This window comes from Gossypium hirsutum, chromosome D05 (assembly GCF_007990345.1).
Source record: "Gossypium hirsutum isolate 1008001.06 chromosome D05, Gossypium_hirsutum_v2.1, whole genome shotgun sequence".
NCBI lineage: Eukaryota > Viridiplantae > Streptophyta > Magnoliopsida > Malvales > Malvaceae > Gossypium > Gossypium hirsutum.
In genome coordinates, this window is record NC_053441.1 from 54417300 (window position 1) to 54437558 (window position 20259).

At 32.5% G+C, this 20259-nt stretch overlaps 1 protein-coding gene and 1 long non-coding RNA gene across 2 annotated transcripts; one reads left to right on the plus strand and one right to left on the minus strand.

Annotated features, from left to right (window-relative positions):
- Positions 1-302: 302 nt before the first annotated feature.
- Positions 303-1634, plus strand: LOC121216772 (uncharacterized). The gene is made up of 2 exons (XR_005912954.1): positions 303-404; positions 1083-1634. It is a non-coding gene; the product is annotated as an uncharacterized lncRNA (long non-coding RNA).
- Positions 1635-15321: 13687 nt separating this feature from the next.
- Positions 15322-17722, minus strand: LOC107902394 (putative disease resistance protein RGA3). Its single transcript, XM_016828585.2, has 3 exons — positions 17693-17722; positions 15733-16069; positions 15322-15524 (listed from the first exon to the last, which is right to left on the minus strand). Exons 1-3 carry the CDS (start codon positions 17720-17722, stop codon positions 15322-15324), a joined length of 570 nt encoding a protein of 189 aa, XP_016684074.2.
- Between the last annotated feature and the right edge of the window lie 2537 nt (positions 17723-20259).

Below are 20259 nucleotides of genomic sequence, written 5' to 3' on the forward strand. Positions count from 1 at the left end.
ACTAATTATAAAATATAAATTATTTACATATATCCATATAATCTTGGATAATCTTATTATACAAAAAGTTTTATACCAACAAAATATATAGTAAAAACCAATTCCTTTGAAATATATATATATTTTAAGCGTACCTATATTTTTTTTGAAGGAATATAATTAATTATATATAATATTATATAATTCATGTTTAAAAAACATATTTTATTCTCAAAAAACGAATTCAGCCGAAATGGCAGCTGAGGTCTAGGCGGAGGCTATGTTCAAACTCGTATTTCAACTGTTTTTGAACCTTTGTTATTCCTCTTTCAGCTGAGGTCTGAGGCAGCAGCCTCTACCCTCTTCTTTCAATGGAATAATTTTCGATGGTTGTTCTTCAGCTGCCTCTTGGCTCTTCTTCAACGGTATGTACACTCAGTTTGTTTCTCTTCTTCAAGTTTGTAGTATAAGCTGATGGTGGCTATAGTTTGGCTTCTTAAGCTTCTTAAGTTCATGTCGAGTCTATATTCTGCTTAAGAAAAAACAGACGTGTTGAGGTACTATTTCAAGAGAGATTATAACTTGGATACAGTTAAGGTTCAAATGTGCAGAGAGAGTGCTACTAAATATGATCTGAGTTTTGGTAGCCCTTTCGAGCTTGGGAGTCTTGCCAGGGAAAAACCAATTAAAATAGATTTCAGCAACATTACAAAGGCATCCAACAAGACAGCAAAGTGGCCATTATGCGGTTGAAATGGCTAGAGCTTATATTAAATCAAATCAAATTTGCATGATTTCAACAATATACAGAGAATTAGCTGTATATTTAATCAAATAAGCTAAAGCTGATCTGTTGAATATGTTTACTTCTCCTTCAAAGTACTTCCACACCAACTTAGCTTTCAATGCCTGCAAAAATCAATAAAAAAGTGCTATTATTCTCTTGTTCCTAAGGAAAGTTAGCTGTATGAAACTGAAAAGCTCTGAAATGTTAGAAATGGTTTCTTGTACCTGTCCCTTGATTGTGAAGAAACCAATCACAGATTTTGTGACTAATCTTTCAATCTGACCTCCTCGGGGTGACACTTTTAATTTCAACGTAGGTTATGTGGAAATCTTAGACCACTCTTGTCCTTTATCGCTTGGAGCAGTCTTCTTTCAGCACCAGACAATGCCTAATATATAAAAGACCAAGCGAGAGTGTAATTTTGCCCGGGCCCAGAACTGATTAAACCCAAAAAATAATAATAATAAAACAGTCCCAGTCCATTACAACTAAATTAGCCCAAAAATACAAACGGCCCAAATGGCCCAATGACAAAAACCCTAGCCCAGCAGAATGGAAAACAAACAGCAAACCCTAAGCCTAAGCGCCGCATGCCCAGGCTCCAGCGCCGCGCCGCCGCTCTCCCTGCGCACGCCACCGCCACTGCTCGCCTACCGTCGGCCCTCCACGCGCGTCAGACCTCCTGCAAGAAAAGACAAAGGAAAACAACAAAAGAAAAGCAGCAAACAACAAACAACATACAAACGCAAAACGACAAAAAAAAATGATTAAGAGTTGTTTAGACCCGGCTATAAGAGCCCAAATTTCACCTCTGTATTTTTTTTTACACACATTAATAAAATTAAAAAGCAGAACAGAAATTTCGAAAGGTTGATTTAAGTCCTTTACTGTTTCCTCTTCATTTTCTTTTATTTATTTTATCTTTTATACTTCTTTTACAAATCCATTTTAACAAAAAAGAACACACAGAAATAGAAAAGAAAAGAAAAACGTATCTGAATCACCCCGTGGCTCCGTCGACGGAGGTTCCCTCACCGTCGTCAGAATCGGGTCTTAAAAGGGGTCTAAAGTCCTCGCCCCCTCGGGTTGAAAGCCCGGCTTCTGCACGCTGCGAAACAAAGGCTCAGGAAGCCCGTTTCTTCTGCCGTCGGCCTTTAGCCACGATGGCGGCGTATCGAGGGCCGGAGAAGCCCTCATGGCCGGAGGGGGTAAAGTTTTTCTCTGTTTTTTTCTCTAAAATGAAAAATGAGAAGGTTTTTTGTGTGTCTTTTTTTATATTTATATGGGGTAAATACGGCGCCGTTTTTGGGCCCTTGCACCAGTGGTCAAAACGATGTCGTTTTGTCTTAAACCCGAAATCGACCCGACCCAGTAGCCAGGATCCGCGGGTTTTGGCTTTGAGGGGCTATTTTCACAATCAGCCCCTCAGCCTTTCCAGTGTGCGCAATCGGGTCCTATTTGTTTTTTAAATTTTGGCCCCGCAAATTTTCTGCGTGTTCCATGTTGGTCCTGCGCGAAACGGTGCACATGGGAATGGGAATAATTCCCTTTTCAGGCCCCCACGACCTTGCGCGTATCATTTTAGTCTGTTAGTTTTTTTTTTTTATTTCGATTTCTTCCCCATCTTTTGTATTTTGAGTTCAATCCAGTCTTTTTCTATATCATTATAGTTATTTATTTAAATTTGGACTCAAAATCCTATTTTAATGGCAACCCACTCTTATTTGACTTAAATTTGGATTCTTTTTTATTTATTTATCACATTTTTATAACCCGTATTTATTTATTTTGGTATAGTTTTTTTTTATTAGTTATTTATTTATGATCATTTAACCGAATACTTTTATTATTTTGTCATTCTTTTTTATATGTGTACTTCATTGTGTATTTGTTTGTAAGCATTGTTGTGTTATTTTTTATCATGCATTTTCGCTTTATGGTTTTATTGGTTTATTTATTGTGACTTGTTTCTTAATGCTAGATTCATCTTTGCAATTACATCAACACATTATATTATTTCATCCTATATTTTTAAGTAACCCATAATTTTGTCCAAACTTGTAAAGAAGGAAAACCTTTAAAAAATAAGGTAATATTTCGCGTTTTAGAAATTCGAGATTTTGTACCCTAACTTACGGGATTTCAATTTTTTTGTTTAACCTAAATAGCAAAATATCCTTTTAAATTATGACTTTTGAATAAGCAAAATTTTGTGTTTAGATTCGAGAATGCCGTACCCTAACTTACGGGGTTTCAATTTTTACGATAAATCTAAATACACGAATCTTTTCAAACATAATTTTTTTTAAAATAATCTCGATAATAATAAAAGATTGTGTTCTAACTTACGGAATATGGTCTTTTCTAAAAACCGAGATAATCAAATATCTTTCGAATAATAAATTTTTCGGCATGTACTTTCGTATCGAGAATTCAAGACATTGTGTCCTAACACGGGACATAATTCTCCTTCTCGATTAATGTGAAAAATACCCTTTTCTCAAAAAAATTTAGCATTTTAATAAAGGATCGTATTTTAAATCTTTTCAAAATTTTCAATCTTTGACATTAAGACATTAATTAATCAACTAGGTACCAATTTTGGGCGTTACGAGGGTGCTAATCCTTCCTCGTACGTAACCAACTCCCGAACCTTTTTTTTTTCTGAATTTCGTGGACCAAAATCGTTGTTTTAATAAAATCAAATTGTTTATTAAAAATAACCACTTTTCAAGGTGATCCAGTCACACCTCACAAAAAAAAGATTGGTGGCGACTCCCGTGTTTGTTTTCATTTTAAAAATCCAAGTCGATCTCGTTTTATCAAAAAATGGTTTCGACAGAAAGAAGCATGTCTTTTTTCGGAAGAGATGTTTGCTTGAGAAAATTATAGATTTCTAATGTTCGAAGAGAGGTGAGGTCTTGAAAACCCTCAGAGAACATGAATTCCAGGTTCTCAAAATTTGAAAGGCAGATAAAGGCGAGAGAATGAGGCAGCATCATTCCAATCCCTTCTTCTGGGAACGACACCACGTTTGAGCATCTTCCACCTTCGATGGTCAATTCTTAAAGAGAGGTGAGTCTATGTAATCCCCATTCCACAAGCGACCTATAAATTTTGGGTGCATTTGAGATGTCAAGTGATGTGAGATTGGCCGGGAGCCCTCTGATTGAAATGATATGTCAGCGGAACAGTTGGACACGCATAATTTTCGAAGGGAGGTGATGCTGACCATGCACTTTGGAAGGGCTCCAAAATTTCCACAACCATCAATTGAGAAAGCTCTAAGGTTGGTGGTGACCAGCCCACTATCTTCAGCAGGAACCAAATTTGAACACAATCTCAATCGAATCTCCTGGAGATGGATGAGCTTGTCTAGCCCTCGTGGGAGAGATTTAATTCCAGAACATTCATTTAGAATAGATTCAAGACAAGCGGTTTCGTCAAACTCTTGGGCTATGCATTCCAACTCTAGACAGCTATCAATTTACAGAGACTTAAATGTTGTAGATAACTTAGTTTTAAAAATAGGCAACTCAGCTTTGAGCAGTGGGTAATTTAGAGAAGTTGAAGCTGATTGCAAATATTTTTGTGCCCCATCAATGAAAAAGACATTAGAGATCGAAAGTGGCAAATATTAAAGTCCTCAAGAATACAGAGGGTACTATTCATACTCTTATTATTTTTTTTTTCATTAACCAAATACTCAAAATTCTCACAATTTGATATTCCCAGGTTTTTTAAATTAGGAGGCAAGTTATTCTCTGCAAAAGAAGCCAAACCTAAATAGCCATAAATGTACATCACTGTAAGGAATGTGAGCTCATGTAAGACTTTAGGCAGTTTATTAAACCTTTCACAGTCATATATCCGCAGAGATTCAACACGTGAAACCTTGTCAGGTTGTAATTCGGCTTCCTATGTTTCCAAATAGTGCAATCAAGGACAATACAAAACTGTAATGGAACGATGTCCAACTAAACTTAACCCATGTTGCGATAAAGATTCCAACTCCTTCCAACCCCCAATTCCAAAGTATCCTAAATTTCCAAACCTCAACATTATCCTATCTACTGGAATATTAAACTTTAAAATGTTAGAAAGAGAAAGAGTTTGTAAAGAGGAAACCTCCTTTAAAGGAGAAGAGCAATCATCTACCAGTTCTGCACACCCTTCCATCCTTAATCCATACAGTGATGGGAAACTTGATATTGAAACTACCAAACTCGTACATGTACGAATATTAAGTTTCTGCAATGGGGAAACGTGGGTAGGCAACCTTCCCAACAATTGAGGATAATCTACGATTGAAAGTTCACGGAGGCTGGGGAATTTCAAAACCTTCTTGTCTCCTTCACAAGTGCCCCACTCCATCCAGTTTGGAAGACTCTCAAAAGACAGAATCTCTAATGATGCAAATGGGTTTAATTTATTTTCTCCAAAGAACTCAACACCAATCTTTTGTACCTCATGGAAACCAATAATTGAAAGATATTTTAACAATGAAAACCTTCCAACTGATGGTAGTGACTTGCAATTTTTACAATTACGAAGCTTCAAAGACAACAAATTCTTGAAGGAAGAATCATCCATCCAAGACGAGAATTTTGCACTACCGTCATTCTCAATAATGAGTTGCTCAAGCTTTTCCTGAGGACAAATAAAGTCCAACACCTGCTCTTCAACTCTTCAACTTCTTTTTTCCTTGAATAATTCTCCAAGTTTGTACTAAAATGTATTTTTAACCCATTAATACCAAGCTTGTCATTTAACTTAAATTCCCTAGCATCTCGACCATTAACATTTCCAACTTAGAAGGACAAAAACCACCTCTGAGGTTTGACAAAATTTTTAATTCTCTAATAAGATGTCCATCACATTTCCCCATAATAAAATTAGATAATGTTTGAAGCTTGGTTAGCTGATCAAATTCGGAGGGCATCCTTTCTATTGAATCTGTACCTCTTATATCAAGAAAATGCAAACTAACAAGGTTTCTGACCTTCGAGGGTAAATTTTTTAGCTTTGAATGATTTTTTAATATTAAAGTCTCCAAATGATAAAGACTACACAAAGAATCAGGTAAACAATTGATTTTTGTGCTAAAAAGATTTAAGTAGCGTAGATGTTTTAAATTTTTAAAAACGTCAGGTAAATCATAGATCTCATACCCACGAAAAGACAGAACCCTTAAGTAGCTAAGTCTTGGCAACAAATCATCCAAGACAACATTAGATAAATAGAAATGCCTATATCCTGAAACTATTAAGGGTAAGGGTAAGAAAGGACGTAAAGAAGCCATTTGATAAAATGATTCAAACTTCTTTATATTATGACACCAATCATTGCTAACATAAGCTAAGTAATGAGAGCGATGCAAAAACTTTTGCTGCTTTTCACCCTCTAGTTTGCAACACATTTATCCTGCAACTAATTGAGCTAAATCATTCATAAGATCATCCATCACGAAATGGGATTTATCTTTATTAGATATTCAGAAAAATGCCCTTGACACTAGGTCTTGAAAATATTGGTTTCCAAGACCTTTGGCTTGACTTTTAGCTTTTGGTTACAGGAAACCTTCTGCTCTCCATAACAAGATTATCTCTTCTTTTTCGAATTCATAATCTTTAAAAAATATGGAGCAGTATGCAAAGCATCATTTCAGATGCAGAGGAAGATAATGATAGCTTAAACGCAAAGCAGGAATTATGTTACATGGATCTTCTAGTAGGTTCCATATATCGCTCTAATCTATTTTTTCCCATTCATTATGATCTTTAACTATGCGTAATAAGCTTCCAATAGATTTTGCTGCCAAAGGTAAGATGTTTCACTTTTTCACTATGTTCTCTCCAACTTCTTTAAATTGGAGATGCCCATCAAAGTTTCTTGCTTTCAATACATGCTGAGCAAATATGAATAAACAATCAAGATACGAGAGTTTATCCAAGTAAAAGGATTTCACCGAATCCACATTAGTTGAAACCTTTTCAAGTCGAGTTGTTACAATAATCTTGGTTCCTGCTTCAAATGGAGCCAGTAAGATGGTCCAATCAGTGGAACTCTCATTTCAAATGTCATCTAAAACCAGCAAGAACCTTTTTCTTGACAACTTCTCCTTCAACATGAATTGAAGTAAATTCAGGTCATTGTAAGCGCATGGCTCAAAAGTGATAGACCGTAAAATTGTCTTAGTTATATTAACCGCATCAAATTCATCAGAAACACAAACCTAGGCCTTGTGATCAAAAGACTTCTTAATGCTGGGATCAGGGATTTAAATTGCGGTCGCGACCACGTTTTCAGTCGCGTTGTGTTTATCGCAGTTGTGGACATAACGGATACTATTGCAGTCACTGCGGGTATCACGGTCGTGAATTTTTTTAAATTCGCACTACTTATTGTAAAACATAATAATTATAATTATAATTATAAAAATTCACTTTTAATGATTTTTAGAGTGTTTTCTAACACTTATGAACTTTTATTAATATGATATGAGAACACGACTTTTATAATCATCAATTATTCTTACATTTATTTAGGATTTTCTAAGAATGTTATATTAACTAATAACAAAGTAAAAAAAAAGGAAATATTAAACATTTATCATATTTAATAAGTTTGAAAGTTTTTATAGATAAAATAATTAAAAATTCATACCTGAGAGATGTCTTCAATATTTCTTGACAACTTTGAAGATGGTGAAGATATAAACATTCTATGTTGCAAAAGGAAAAAAGGAATAGATAAATGTATAGATTCTCATTAATTATTCCTATTCCCTACCACTTATTCTCACTCTCATTCTACTATGCTTCGATTCTTAATTAGCTTTTCATAAAATATACTCCATTCATTTATCTAAATATATTTTTTAAATGTTTTAATATCATCAAAATTAAGAACATCAACAAAAGTTTTCTTTAAAAAACATACCTTACAAATAATGGTTGTGGTACGATTTAGTTTTCACCAATTAGTGGAATGACGAGGAAGATCAGATATTTCACCTTCACTTTGAGAGCATTCTTGACTTGATTCTCTTGGTCTTTGTCCAAAAATATATCCAAAAAAGTAACATTTTCACCTTGGTTTTCATATAATTGATATGGAGGATATATTTGAGGAGGAGGATACACTAGAGGTGGAGATGGGTGATACATTGGTGGTGGTGGACGCATTTGAAGCTGGTATGGCACACCATAATTAGGAAATGGTGGATAATTACCATATGGTTGTGGATAATCATGTGAAGGTTGAAAATATGAAGGTTGATTTGGTGGATAAAAACCTTGAGTGCTAGTAGATGAATCACTATACCCGAGGTTACTAGAACTCAATCTCCTTCCAGATGAAGAGCCTATAGAAATATGCTTCTTGCCTTTTCCTTTTGATGGAGCTCTATGTTCACTTCTATTTCTCCTAGGTTCAGGAAACATATTTCCATCAAACTCTGACCTATCACGGAAATATCCACTAGTGGTATCAACCACATATTCTCCTCCATACTGACTATAAGACCTAATTTCAACTCTATCACCACTATATCCATCATCCTCATCAATTGGACTTAAACCACCACTATCAGGTCCATCACCACTCTGACTTGGCGTTGAACTAAAACTTGAATGAGACAAATTTTGTTGTTGAGATTGATCAACATCTATTTCATCATCAGAGGTATCCATAGGCAACACACCGGCATTTTCACCTTCTAACAATAGATTCTCTTTCTCATGAAGTCATTCTGATAGTGGATCAACATCTTCAAAAATATGATCAAGGCTGATAGGATTAAAACTAGCGTTTATATCATCAGTGCTTATTCTTTTTTGATGCCTTATCTGAAGCCTCATATTATAATAGGTAAACAATAGTTTTTCAAGCTTTTTATTCTTTAACCTATTTCTTGCATTGGTGTGAATATAACTAAATGTGCTCCAATTTCGTTCGCAATTTAATGCTGAAGTTGTTTGAAGAAGCACTTTAATTGCTAATTTTTGTAATTCGGGAACACATGTGCCTTATATTATCCACCACTCAGCTACATAATATTATTTAAATTTCAAAATAACTTCAAAATGTACAATATAATTAAATAATATAAATTAAATTAAATAATTTAATTAACTATTTAACCGAATTCATTTGCTTCCAAGCTCTTTGTGCTTGTGGAGTGCCGAATGTCTCATGTTTATCTCTAAATAGTAACAACTGCATAAATAAAAGATGGAGTAAAAATAAAAATAAAAATTATATTTCAAATTATGTAACTAAGTTAGAAAATAATAGTACTTGAATCTAACCTGATTAACCATTCTGACTTGAGTATCAAGAGAAGGTTCTAATCTTTCAATTACTGATCACGTACCTTCTAATGTTTCTATTAGTACATTCTCAGAATGCTCCACCCCAAATTGAAATAGAGGTTTGAGAAAATAACCTAAGTATAATTTATAAGAATATCATCAAATAATAATAATCTAAAGCTTAAAATAATAAAATATAAAAATAGTTCTTAATTATATTAAACATTTTATCATACCAGCTAAATACAAGTCGGAATGCATAAAATTTCATCTATTGTCAATAATCTTTTTGTACTCAGTGAATTATCAACAATCTTGTTGAATTACTCGTTTAGCTCTATCAACAGCCTCATAAATAAATCTCATTGTTGGTTTTTCATCGCTATCCACAAGTCTCAATACTTTTACTAGGGGCTTGTAAACTTTTATGAGGTCATTGGCTTTTTTTCCAAAAATCTTTTCCCAAAACAATTTTTTGGGCTTCATAAGCAGGCTCTAACTTTTGCTGTCCCCATTTTGATTCTTTAAATTCCTATATATTCATAAGAAAATTTTTAAAATAATATAATTCAAATTATTTGGAACTAATAAAATCATTAAAAGCTGCTATATTTAAGTAATTATATTAACTAATTATAAAATACTGACATTTGAATTAAACATTTCTCTCAGACCTTGCTTTTGTCTTGTTATCTCTTCAAGTTGAATGAAATGAGTTGCAAATCGAGTAAGAGCAGATCGAAGTATTTGTTTCCCTTGTGTATACTTCTTCATCAAATTAAAAGTCCAAATGTGATTGTATATAAAGCAAGTCACTTTTTTTGCCTCATCTAACACTTTTGCTACACTGGGCTTTTTCCCAATATCTTCAAGGCGTAAATCTAAACAGTGAGCTGCACATGAGGTCCAATATAGATGTTTTGTTTTCAACATTAATTTTTTTTCCAGCAGCTTGCATTTGCTGCCTCATTATCAGTCACTATTTGGACAATGTAATTTTCTCCAATTTCTTCTACAACTGAATCTAACAAACAGTAGTAGAATTCAACATCTCTACTACGAACACTTGAGACATCTACCGATTTCCAAAAAATGGTTCCTTTACTGCAATAAATAAGGAAATTAATGATCTGCATTTGATTCAAACTGTTGGTCCAACCATCACACATTAGAGTTGCACCCAATTCTTTCCAATGAGTCTTTAGTCCATTTACCCAATCACAAACTCGTTGATACTCTAACTTCAAATACACATCTGAAACTTCATAAGGAGTTGGGAGCTTTACACCTTGTCCAACTTCTGTTGACACTTGAATTAAGTTATACAACTTTAGAGAGCTTGCTAATTGAAAAGGAAGTCTTTCATATATTAAAAATTTAGATACCGCTTCACCTATCTTCCTTCGAAAACTCTTTAAAAAAGAGTCATTGACCTTTGGTTGCTTTGAAATTTTGCTTCTAACCAATTCAAGTATAGCTCCCCTTAAGGTAAACTCAGACTCACTTGGATGAATTTACTTGTTTTTTCTCTATGATGTTCTCTAGTTGATCCATGAGAATATCGCCCTTCTTCATAAATGTTATTCCAACCACCAGTATTTCGTCTGAATTCTTCCCTTCTATGCCACTCGTGTTGTGATTGGATACTTTCTCGAGTTGCTTGCCTTATAGCAGAAACCTTATCAATGAATTCCTCGTGTTCATCCTCCTCTTCTCTTAATTAAGATAAGAATTCAACTTTTCTCCTCTTTTTGTCTATTTTCTTTGTATTGCTTTCTTTCAGTATATTCATCATACTTTCTCTAATGACACTTGTTAATAAAATAAAAATAATTCACTCTGTATATTATTGTCAATTATATATAATCTTTATTGATAAATTTACAATAACATTTAAAAATAATAATAACATTAGGGCATGGTGCAACATTGCCTATTTTACGAGCAATGTGCTCTTTAAATCATGTTATTCCTCCTTTCACAACTTTACCACAAAGTTTACATACGATATTTCCTTTTGTATTTGGCACTGGAGTTCCAAAGTGCCAACCTATATCATTACTTGGTGCACTCTCCAATCTTTTAGTCGGGAACTCTTCACGTGGTGGCATGCTTTTTTTTAATTTATATATAAAAAACATAAAATTATATTTAGAAATATAAGCAACTCATTACTTATATTATCAACAATATAATACAAAAAAAACATCATTAACATGAAAAAATTAAATTTATTGCATAACCCATAATTTATTATTATTTTTAAAAACAACAATACCATAACCCATTATTACTTGGTTCCAAAGTTTTTGGTATAAATAGTTTGTTTTGTTCCATCTTAATAAAATTTAAATTCAATTTGGATCAAATTTAAAAATTCAAGTTTTTCATATTATGCAAACTAAAATCAGTAGAGATTTATCTAATGTTGAATTGAAATCATCTATCAGATTTGATGAAGAAAAACATGATGAATTAATTTGTCTTGATTTTTTACCTTTTATAATACAAGTCATAAGTGATGGAGGCTATAATTTTTTCATTAAAAGCATCATAAAATAAATTATGAAATTTAAATTTATTAAAATTGAATTAAACATTAATATTAAAAAATTTAAATCTTATTATTTAAAAATAAAATTATTTAAAAATACAAAATATCATTATGTATTCAATAAATATTAATTAAAAAATTTTAGACCGTGCATTAAATAATGTTTTTTTTGAAGATTTAATGCGTTAAACTATCCACTATCCAGCACATCAATGTCTGTGCCAGGAGCAGGAGCTAATAAATGATATTTAATGCTTTACAATAATAAAAAAATCTACCTTGACATAATAAAATCTAACCTTTAGAAAAACCAAACGTCAAAACTGAAAAGTAAACAGAAAGGAGAAGTTAAAAATGAAAAAAGAGAGAAAAAAAACTATTCAAAATCTTTGGCATCCTTCATCATTTTTCTATACATCCATCTTCAAACCCCTTCGAGTCATCTAATCCCTTCTCCCTTCATCCCTAACCTAAAGTCTAAAGAACATATTTGCACTGCAGATTCAAGACTTGTTTGTACAATATTTGCATTTTACGGTAAAAACAAGCAAGAATCAAGACAAAAAATTTTAGGTACTTACTTACTTGAAAATTATGAATCTCTGAATGTGCAAGACTGCAAGTGATTAGGGTTTGCATCTCGGGTTCAATGGTAGCTGTGTTGTGATTTTGTTTGCCGTTTGGTTTGGAGTTTAGAGTCTAAACCGAAATATGAGAATTTCATATTTTATTAGTTCTAAATAATTTAAATTATATTATTTTAAAATTTTTCTTATGAATATATAGGAATTTAAAGAATCAAAATAGGGACAGCAAAAGTCAGGGTCTGCTTATGAAGCTAAAAAAATTGTTTTGGGAAAAGATATTTAGAAAAAAAGCCAATGACCTCATAAAAATTTACGAGCCCCTAGTAAAAGTATTGAGACTTGTGGATAGCAATGAAAAACCAGCAATGGGCTTTATTTATGAGGCTGTTGATAGAGCTAAACGAGCAATTCAACAAAATTGTCAATCTTTCACAGAGTACGAAAAGATTATTGACAATAGATGGAATTTTATGCATTCCAACTTCCATTCAGCTGGTAAGATAAAATGTTTCATATAATTAAGAACTATTTTTATATTTTATTATTTTAAGCTTTAGATTATTATTATTTGATGATATTCTTATAAATTATACTTAGGTTATTTTCTCAAACATCTATTTCAATTTGGGGTGGAGCATTCTAAGAATGTACTAATAGAAACATTAGAAGGTACACGATCAGTAATTGAAAGATTAGAACCTTCTCTTGATACTCAAGTCAGAATGGTTAATCAGGTTAGATTCAAGTACGATTATTCGTAACTTAGTTACATAATTTGAAATAAAATTATTTTTTTTATTTTTACTCTATCTTTTATTTATGCAATTGTTACTATTTAGAGATAAATATGAGACATTCGGTACTCCACAAGTACAAAAAGCTTGAAAACAAATGAATTCGGGTAAACAGTTAATTAAATTATTTAATTTAATTTATATTATTGAATTATACTGTACATTTTGAAGTTATTTTAAAATTTAAATAATATTATGCAACTGAATGGTGGATAATATACGGCACATGTGTTCTCAAATTACAAAAATTAGCAATTAAAGTGCTTAGTCAAACAACTTCAGCATCAAATCGCAAACAAAATTGGAGCACATTTAGTTATATTCACACCAAGGTAAGAAATAGGTTAAATTATAAAAAGCTTGAGAAACTAGTGTTTACCTATTATAATATGAGGCTTTATATAATGCATCAAAAAAGAATGAGCACTGATGATATAAACACTAGTTTTAATCCTATTAGCCTTGATCATATCTTTGAAGATGTTGATCCACTATCAGAATGGCTTCATGAGAAAGAGAATCCATTGTTATATGGTAAAAATGCCGGTGTGTTACCTGTGGATACCTCTAATGATGAAATAGATGTTGATCAATCTCAACAACAAAATTTGTCTCATTCAAGTTCTAGTTCAACGCCAAGTTAGAGTGGCGATGGACCCGATGGTGGTGATTTAAGTCCAATCGATGAGGATGATGGATATAATGGTGATAGAGGTGAAATTGGGTCTTCTAGTTAGTATGGAGGAGAATATGGGGTCGGTACCACTAGTGGACATTTCCATGATAGATCAGAGTTTGATGAAAATATATTTCCTGAACCTAGGAGAGACAAAAATGAACCTAGAGCTCCATCAAAAGGAAAAGACAAGAAGCATACTTCTATAGGCTCTTCATCTGGTAGGAGATCGAGTTCTAGTAACCTTAGGTAGAGTGATTTATCTACTAGCACTCAAGGTTTTTATCCACCAAAACAACCTTCATATTTTTATCCTTCACATGGTTATCCACAACCATATGGTTATTATCCACCATTTCTTAATTATGGTGTGCCATACCAGCCTCAAATGCATCATCCACTACCAATGTATCACCCACCTCGACCTCTCATGTATCCTCCTCCTCAAATATATCCTCCATATCAATTATATGAAAACCAAGGTGAAAATGTTACTTTTTTTAGATATATTTTTGGACAAAGGCCAAGAGAGTCAAGTCAAGAACGTTCTCAATGTGAAGGTGAATGATCTAATCTTCCTCATCATTCCACTAATTGGTGAAAACTAAATCGTACCACTACCATTATTTGTAAGGTATGTTTTTTTTAAAGAAAACTTTTGCTAATGTTCTTAATTTTGATGATATTAAAACATTTAAAATATATCTTTAGATAAATGAATGGAATATATTTTATGAAAAGATAGTTAAGAATCGAAGCATGTTAAACTATATATAAAAGTAGAATGAGAGTGAGAATCTATACATTTATTTATTCCTTTTTTTTCTTTTGCGGCATAAAATGTTTATATTTTCACCATCTTCAAAGCTGTCAAGAAATATTGAAGACATCTCTCGGGTATGAATTTTCAATTATTTTATCTATAAAAACTTTCAAACTTATTAAATATGATAAATGTTTAATATTTCCTTTTTTATTTTGTTATTAGTTAATATAACATTCTTAGAAAATTCGTAAATAAATGTAAGAATAATTAATGATTATAAAAGTTGTGTTCTCATATCATATTAATAAAAGTTCATAAGTGTTAGAAAACACTATAAAAATCATTAAAAGTGACTTTTTATAATTATAATTATAATTATAATTATAATTATTATGTTTTACAAGAAGTTGTGAGAATTTTAAACAAATTCACGACCGCGATACTAGCAGTGACCGCAATAGCCTCCGTTACGTCCGCAATCGCGATAAACGCAACGCGACCGAAAATATGACCGCGAGCGCAATTTAAATCCCTGATTTGGACTTCTTTTTTTTGATTGAAAACTCTCTAATTTTACAGGTAAGGGAATATATTCCCTTTTGTCTTATTGTATTTCTATTGATTTTTGTTTAGAGGAGGTGGATTTTTTTTTAATTTTACAATAACGGAAAATAACGAGAATAGTGGCCTGTTTTTACCGCAATTGTTCGTTACCCATTAAATTGCGGCCACGATCCACCGCTATCGGTGTGACTCCGCTTCATACCGCTATTTTCAGCTGTAGCGGTTTCGGACGACGCCGCTACCACTATATAGTGGCCGCCATTCCGGTATCGGACCGCAATTTAAATCCATGGCTGGGATCATTGTAAACAAGCTGAGCAAGAGCTGTTTTCCCCCATCCCTCCCATGCCAACGATGGAAAGGACGCAAACTCCATCTGAGTTGTTAATTTTGAGCAACTCAACCATTTCTTGCTTCTCATTGGCTCTACCAACATACTCCACAGCTCCATCCATCAAGGAAGTTGGTTGCAGCCTGAGTTTCTTTCCCTTGGAAGTTGCACCTTGAGACATGATCTCACTCAACCCCAAACTACTTCTTCAAGTGTTTGAAACGATTCAGTCTACTGGTGATTTCTTTTATGTTTGAAACGATTTCAGTCTACTGGTGATTTCTTTTATGTTTGAAACGATTCAGTCTACTGGTGATTTCTTTTATCTTTGAAATCATCTTAGTATTGAACTTAAAAGAGGTTGGGGAGAAATTAGTACCAGTACAGCAGGTAGGAATGAGCTTCTGTACCTTACTAGTGCTGGCTTGAGATTGAGGTTTTTGGAGCTTGAGATGTAACTGTTGGTAAGCGAACTCGTCCAAGATGTCATCCACATCGTAAGCTAAGTCTTGGAGATCGTCCAACCAATTCTTCACACCATCGTCCTCGCCCTTGATCTGCTTCTCCTCTGTACGGTTCAACACTGCTTTGATCTCGGGTAATATGGATTGCCACTGCTCGAGTTGCTGGTGGACTTGCCTGTGACCGGCTACAAAGTTGAGTACAGAGTCAACCAACTTGCCAGACAACAGCTCCAAAAACGAAGAAAGAGCAGCCTCTCAAATGACAGACATGGTGGAATTACGACAAAGAAATCAAAGAGAGAGATGGAAATTCAGGGAAAGAAATGGAGATGGATTGTGTATAATTGGGGTTAACAGGCAATGAGTTGAAGTGATTGAATAGTGACAAATGAGATGGACCCCAAATGCTTGTGGGAGGGCGAGCATTGATGGGAAAATACAAGGAAAGTAGAAAACAGGTCACAGTCTTTGAAGTATGCTTTAATCAAAGTCTGAATGTTTTGCTTTATGATATTACAAATATCATACTATTTTTTGAGTTAAAAGAATAAATTTTATTACTTGTTTTTATTAATATTTTTATTTTATTTTGATATTACAATTATTTATTAAAATATGTATCTTCAAAAGATGTTTTTTCAAAATATGTTATTTTAGAGATATTTCGATATTTATGAAGGTCGAGTTCAATGGATTGTCAATGTCATAGAGTTTTTCACACTTTGTTAGAATCAAAGTAATTATTAGATATGATTACAGCTCTTGAGTTAATTGTGAAATATTTAAAGTTTAAAAGGTAAATTTTAATTTAATTTTAAAATGACGAGGATAAAATTTAACTCTAAACTCAATATCTATTATGAATAATATTTTTTTTAAATATCCTTATAAACATATAGAGTCGCTATCGATCTTTTTTTATTTAGGTGTAATTGACCATCTAAAAAGTAAAAACATATCCCTTTATTAAAATGTATTGAGTTCGAGAGTAAAGTTAAGTGTGAGAAGAATATCAGCACTCTCATGGCGTCTATTAACAAAATAGTACTATTAGTCATATGCTATTAGGGGCAAAGCTAAAAAAAAATATTTTTAGGAGAGTCAAACATAAAAATATAATTTCACCATTTTAATTGACTGTATCTTTATAATTTTTAAAATATTAAATCTTATTCTATAGCATAATTAAGTGTATGCTAATACTCCTAAACTCATCAAATGCAAGTTCCTTCTTGAAACAACGGGATATATGCTACTACTAAGGACCTATTTATATATAAGTAGATTTCCAAGACACATTTTTGGGATTTTTTTATATTTATATATTTCGTTTGGGTGAGAATAGACCTAATTATTAAGCGAACTGATACCAACTTTTAGGTATAAAAAATAATTTTAAAATTTTATTTAAGCTCGATTCAAATAAAAAAAATGTTAAATTTGAATTCGACCCGATTTACCTTATTAAAATTTTTTATATTAGTATTTATATAAAAATAAATTTAAGCACTAAAAATATTAAAATAAATATTTTCCAACAAATTAAAAATAAATTTTAAAAAATTATACTTAAATAACACCAAGATAGTTTTAACTTAGCAAGCAGATGTTTCTAAAATAATAGCAAAATTAAAAATAAAATAAGAGTTATATAAAACCATAACAATAAAATGGTAGTAATATAATAGCAAAATGATAGTAAGACACTACCAAAATAGCAGCAAATAACAACTAGAAAACAATTTTAAGCAAATTTGGGCTGGGCCAAAAAAAACTTACCTGAGGCCCGGTCGGTTTAAAAAATAAGTCTTATTTTTTTATCAAAACCATTTTCGAGATTATTTTTTACCAAACACTCCTACTTTTCAGGCAAACCTTTGAGTCTAAGCAGGTGGCTCGACCCATGATTAAGTATAGGTAAAAGAGAAATGAGAAGAAAAAATAAAATATTATCACTTGAATTCAACTGATAATATCATTAATTAATTTCTATTAAATTTGAATGTTTTATTAATCGAATTTATAGGATAACCTACATATTAACCTTTACTTTACATTAATATAATATAATTTTAAAAAAAAAGTATTATTATTTAATCAAATAAATTATTAAAATAAATAAATCCTTACATAAGGGTGAGGCTTAACTTTAGTACGTGTAAAAGAACATTTGGGTCTAACCCATGTTATGTGGAAGTAAGGACAACTGTTAGGGATTAGTAAAATTTGATTCAATTCGAAACAAAATTAAATTTTGAGTTAATCGAGTCGAGTTATTTGAGTTATTCAAATTATTTGAGTCAACTCGAATAACTCGATTTGAGTTCCAAGTTTGAGTCGAGTTTAATTTCACAATTCGAATAACTCATATAATTCGAATAGCAGATTGGTGTATATACCATTTTGGTCTTTGTTAACTTTGAAACTAAGAAAATTGATCTCTCTCTCAACAAAAATTACAAAAAACATTTAAAATAATTTTCAAAATTTCAAAATATTTATAAAAATTTCAAAATTTATATAAAAAAGTTAAAATTTTAAATATTTTCTAAAATAATAATGTTGGAACCTAATTAATGATTTGTTAAGTATGACTCCTATTTCAGTTAAATTTCAGAAATAATCTTCTAATTAAATCCTGTTTATTTGTTTCAATCAAACACTAATTAGTTTAGATTATTTTATTATTATTTGACAAATGAAATTAGCCTATAAATAGGTTCTTTTACAACTTTAGAAAAAACACCCATTAGAAATTAGAACTAATAACACATTTAGAGAATTTTGTGTTTACGTTTTGAAGGTTATTTATTTTCGGGTTTTCAGGGTTTAGTTTTTATCTCCATCTTTTGTACTCTTCGTTTCTTTTGCCATTATAATAAAATTATCTTTGCCCATGGTTTTTTTATCCTCTTTAGAGAAGTTTTTCCACATTAAATTTGTATGTTCAATTTCTCAATTTATTTCGCTATTTTTTGTTACTTGTTGCTTCATCGGGTCGATCTCTAACAAGTAGTATCAGAGCTAGTTCAATTTTCATAGATTAGCCCATTCAGATATGGCAACAACAATGTTTGAAATTAAGAAGTTCGATGGAGAGACAAATTTCAATCTGTGGCAAGTTCGGATGATGGCAATTCTAGTTCAATCCGATTTGAAAAAGGTTGTTACCAGGAAAAAGCCTAAGAATCTAAATAAAATAGAATGGGAAGAGCTTGATGAAAAGGATTTGTCTACAATCCAGTTGTGCTTATGAATACGGTAGGAGGTATTGATGGAAAAGACCTCATCTGTCTTGTGGAAAAGGTTAGAAACTGTTTATGCAACTAAGTCTCTGATTAACTGTTTAGTGTTGAAACAACATCTATTTACGTTTCACATGAACAAAGGTGAGCTTCTTAGAGATCACATCAGTCAATTCATTACTCTTTTAAATGATTTAAAGAACGTTGAGGTTCATATTGATGATGAAGATCAAGCTATGCTACTATTGTGCTCTTTACCTCATTCCTACAAGTCTTTCAGGGAGACCCTGATTTATGACAGAGACAAACTCTCGTTTGAATATGTGAATGGTCATTTGTTGAGTAGAGACAAACTCGACAATGAGCTTCATTTGGATAGCAAGGCAGATAGGCAAGCTTCCATTTTGATAGCATCAAAAAAACGAGACAAAATATGTCGCTATTGTAAAACGTTAGGTCACATCAAAGCAGATTGTTATAAACTGCGAAATAAAAGAGATGCTAAGAGTAACGAGGAGATGTAGCTGGTGCTAATTTGATCGATGAAAGCGTTGATGATTTCTTGTTAGTGTCAACGAGCGATAACTCCAAGCTCACTTCCGAGTGGATCCTAGATTCGGGATGTTCTTTCTACATGTGTCCCAATGGATAATGGTTCACCACATACAGTTCGGTTGAAGGTGGAGTTATGCGCATGCGAAACGATTCATCTAGTAAGGTAATTGCTATTGGTGCTGTTAAAATTAAGATACACGATAGGACGATTAGGACACTCTCAGATGTCAGGTATGTACCTGATTTACGAAAGAACCTCATCTCCTTAAGTATTTTAGACTTGAAAGGATGCAGAATCAACATCGAGTCGAGCGGCATTAAAGTATCATGTGGAGCTCTTGTTTTGGTAAAATGTAAAAGAACTGGCAATCTTTATATTCTGGAAGGTTCTATAGTGATCGGTGAAATTGAACGTCCCTCGTCCATTATAGAGTCGAAGTCAACTCGGTTGGAGTGGAGGCAACTTGGTCATAGGAGGGAAAAATGTATGACTGTTTCGTTGAAGAGGGGTTCTCTTTTGGATGCAGGTTTTGAAAAGTTAGGGCACTGTGTTCGTGAAAATCAGACTCGGGTTAGTTTTGATTTGGCAGTGTACAAGTCGAAGGCTAAAAGTCTTCCAGTTTCTAAGGACAAATTCGACTC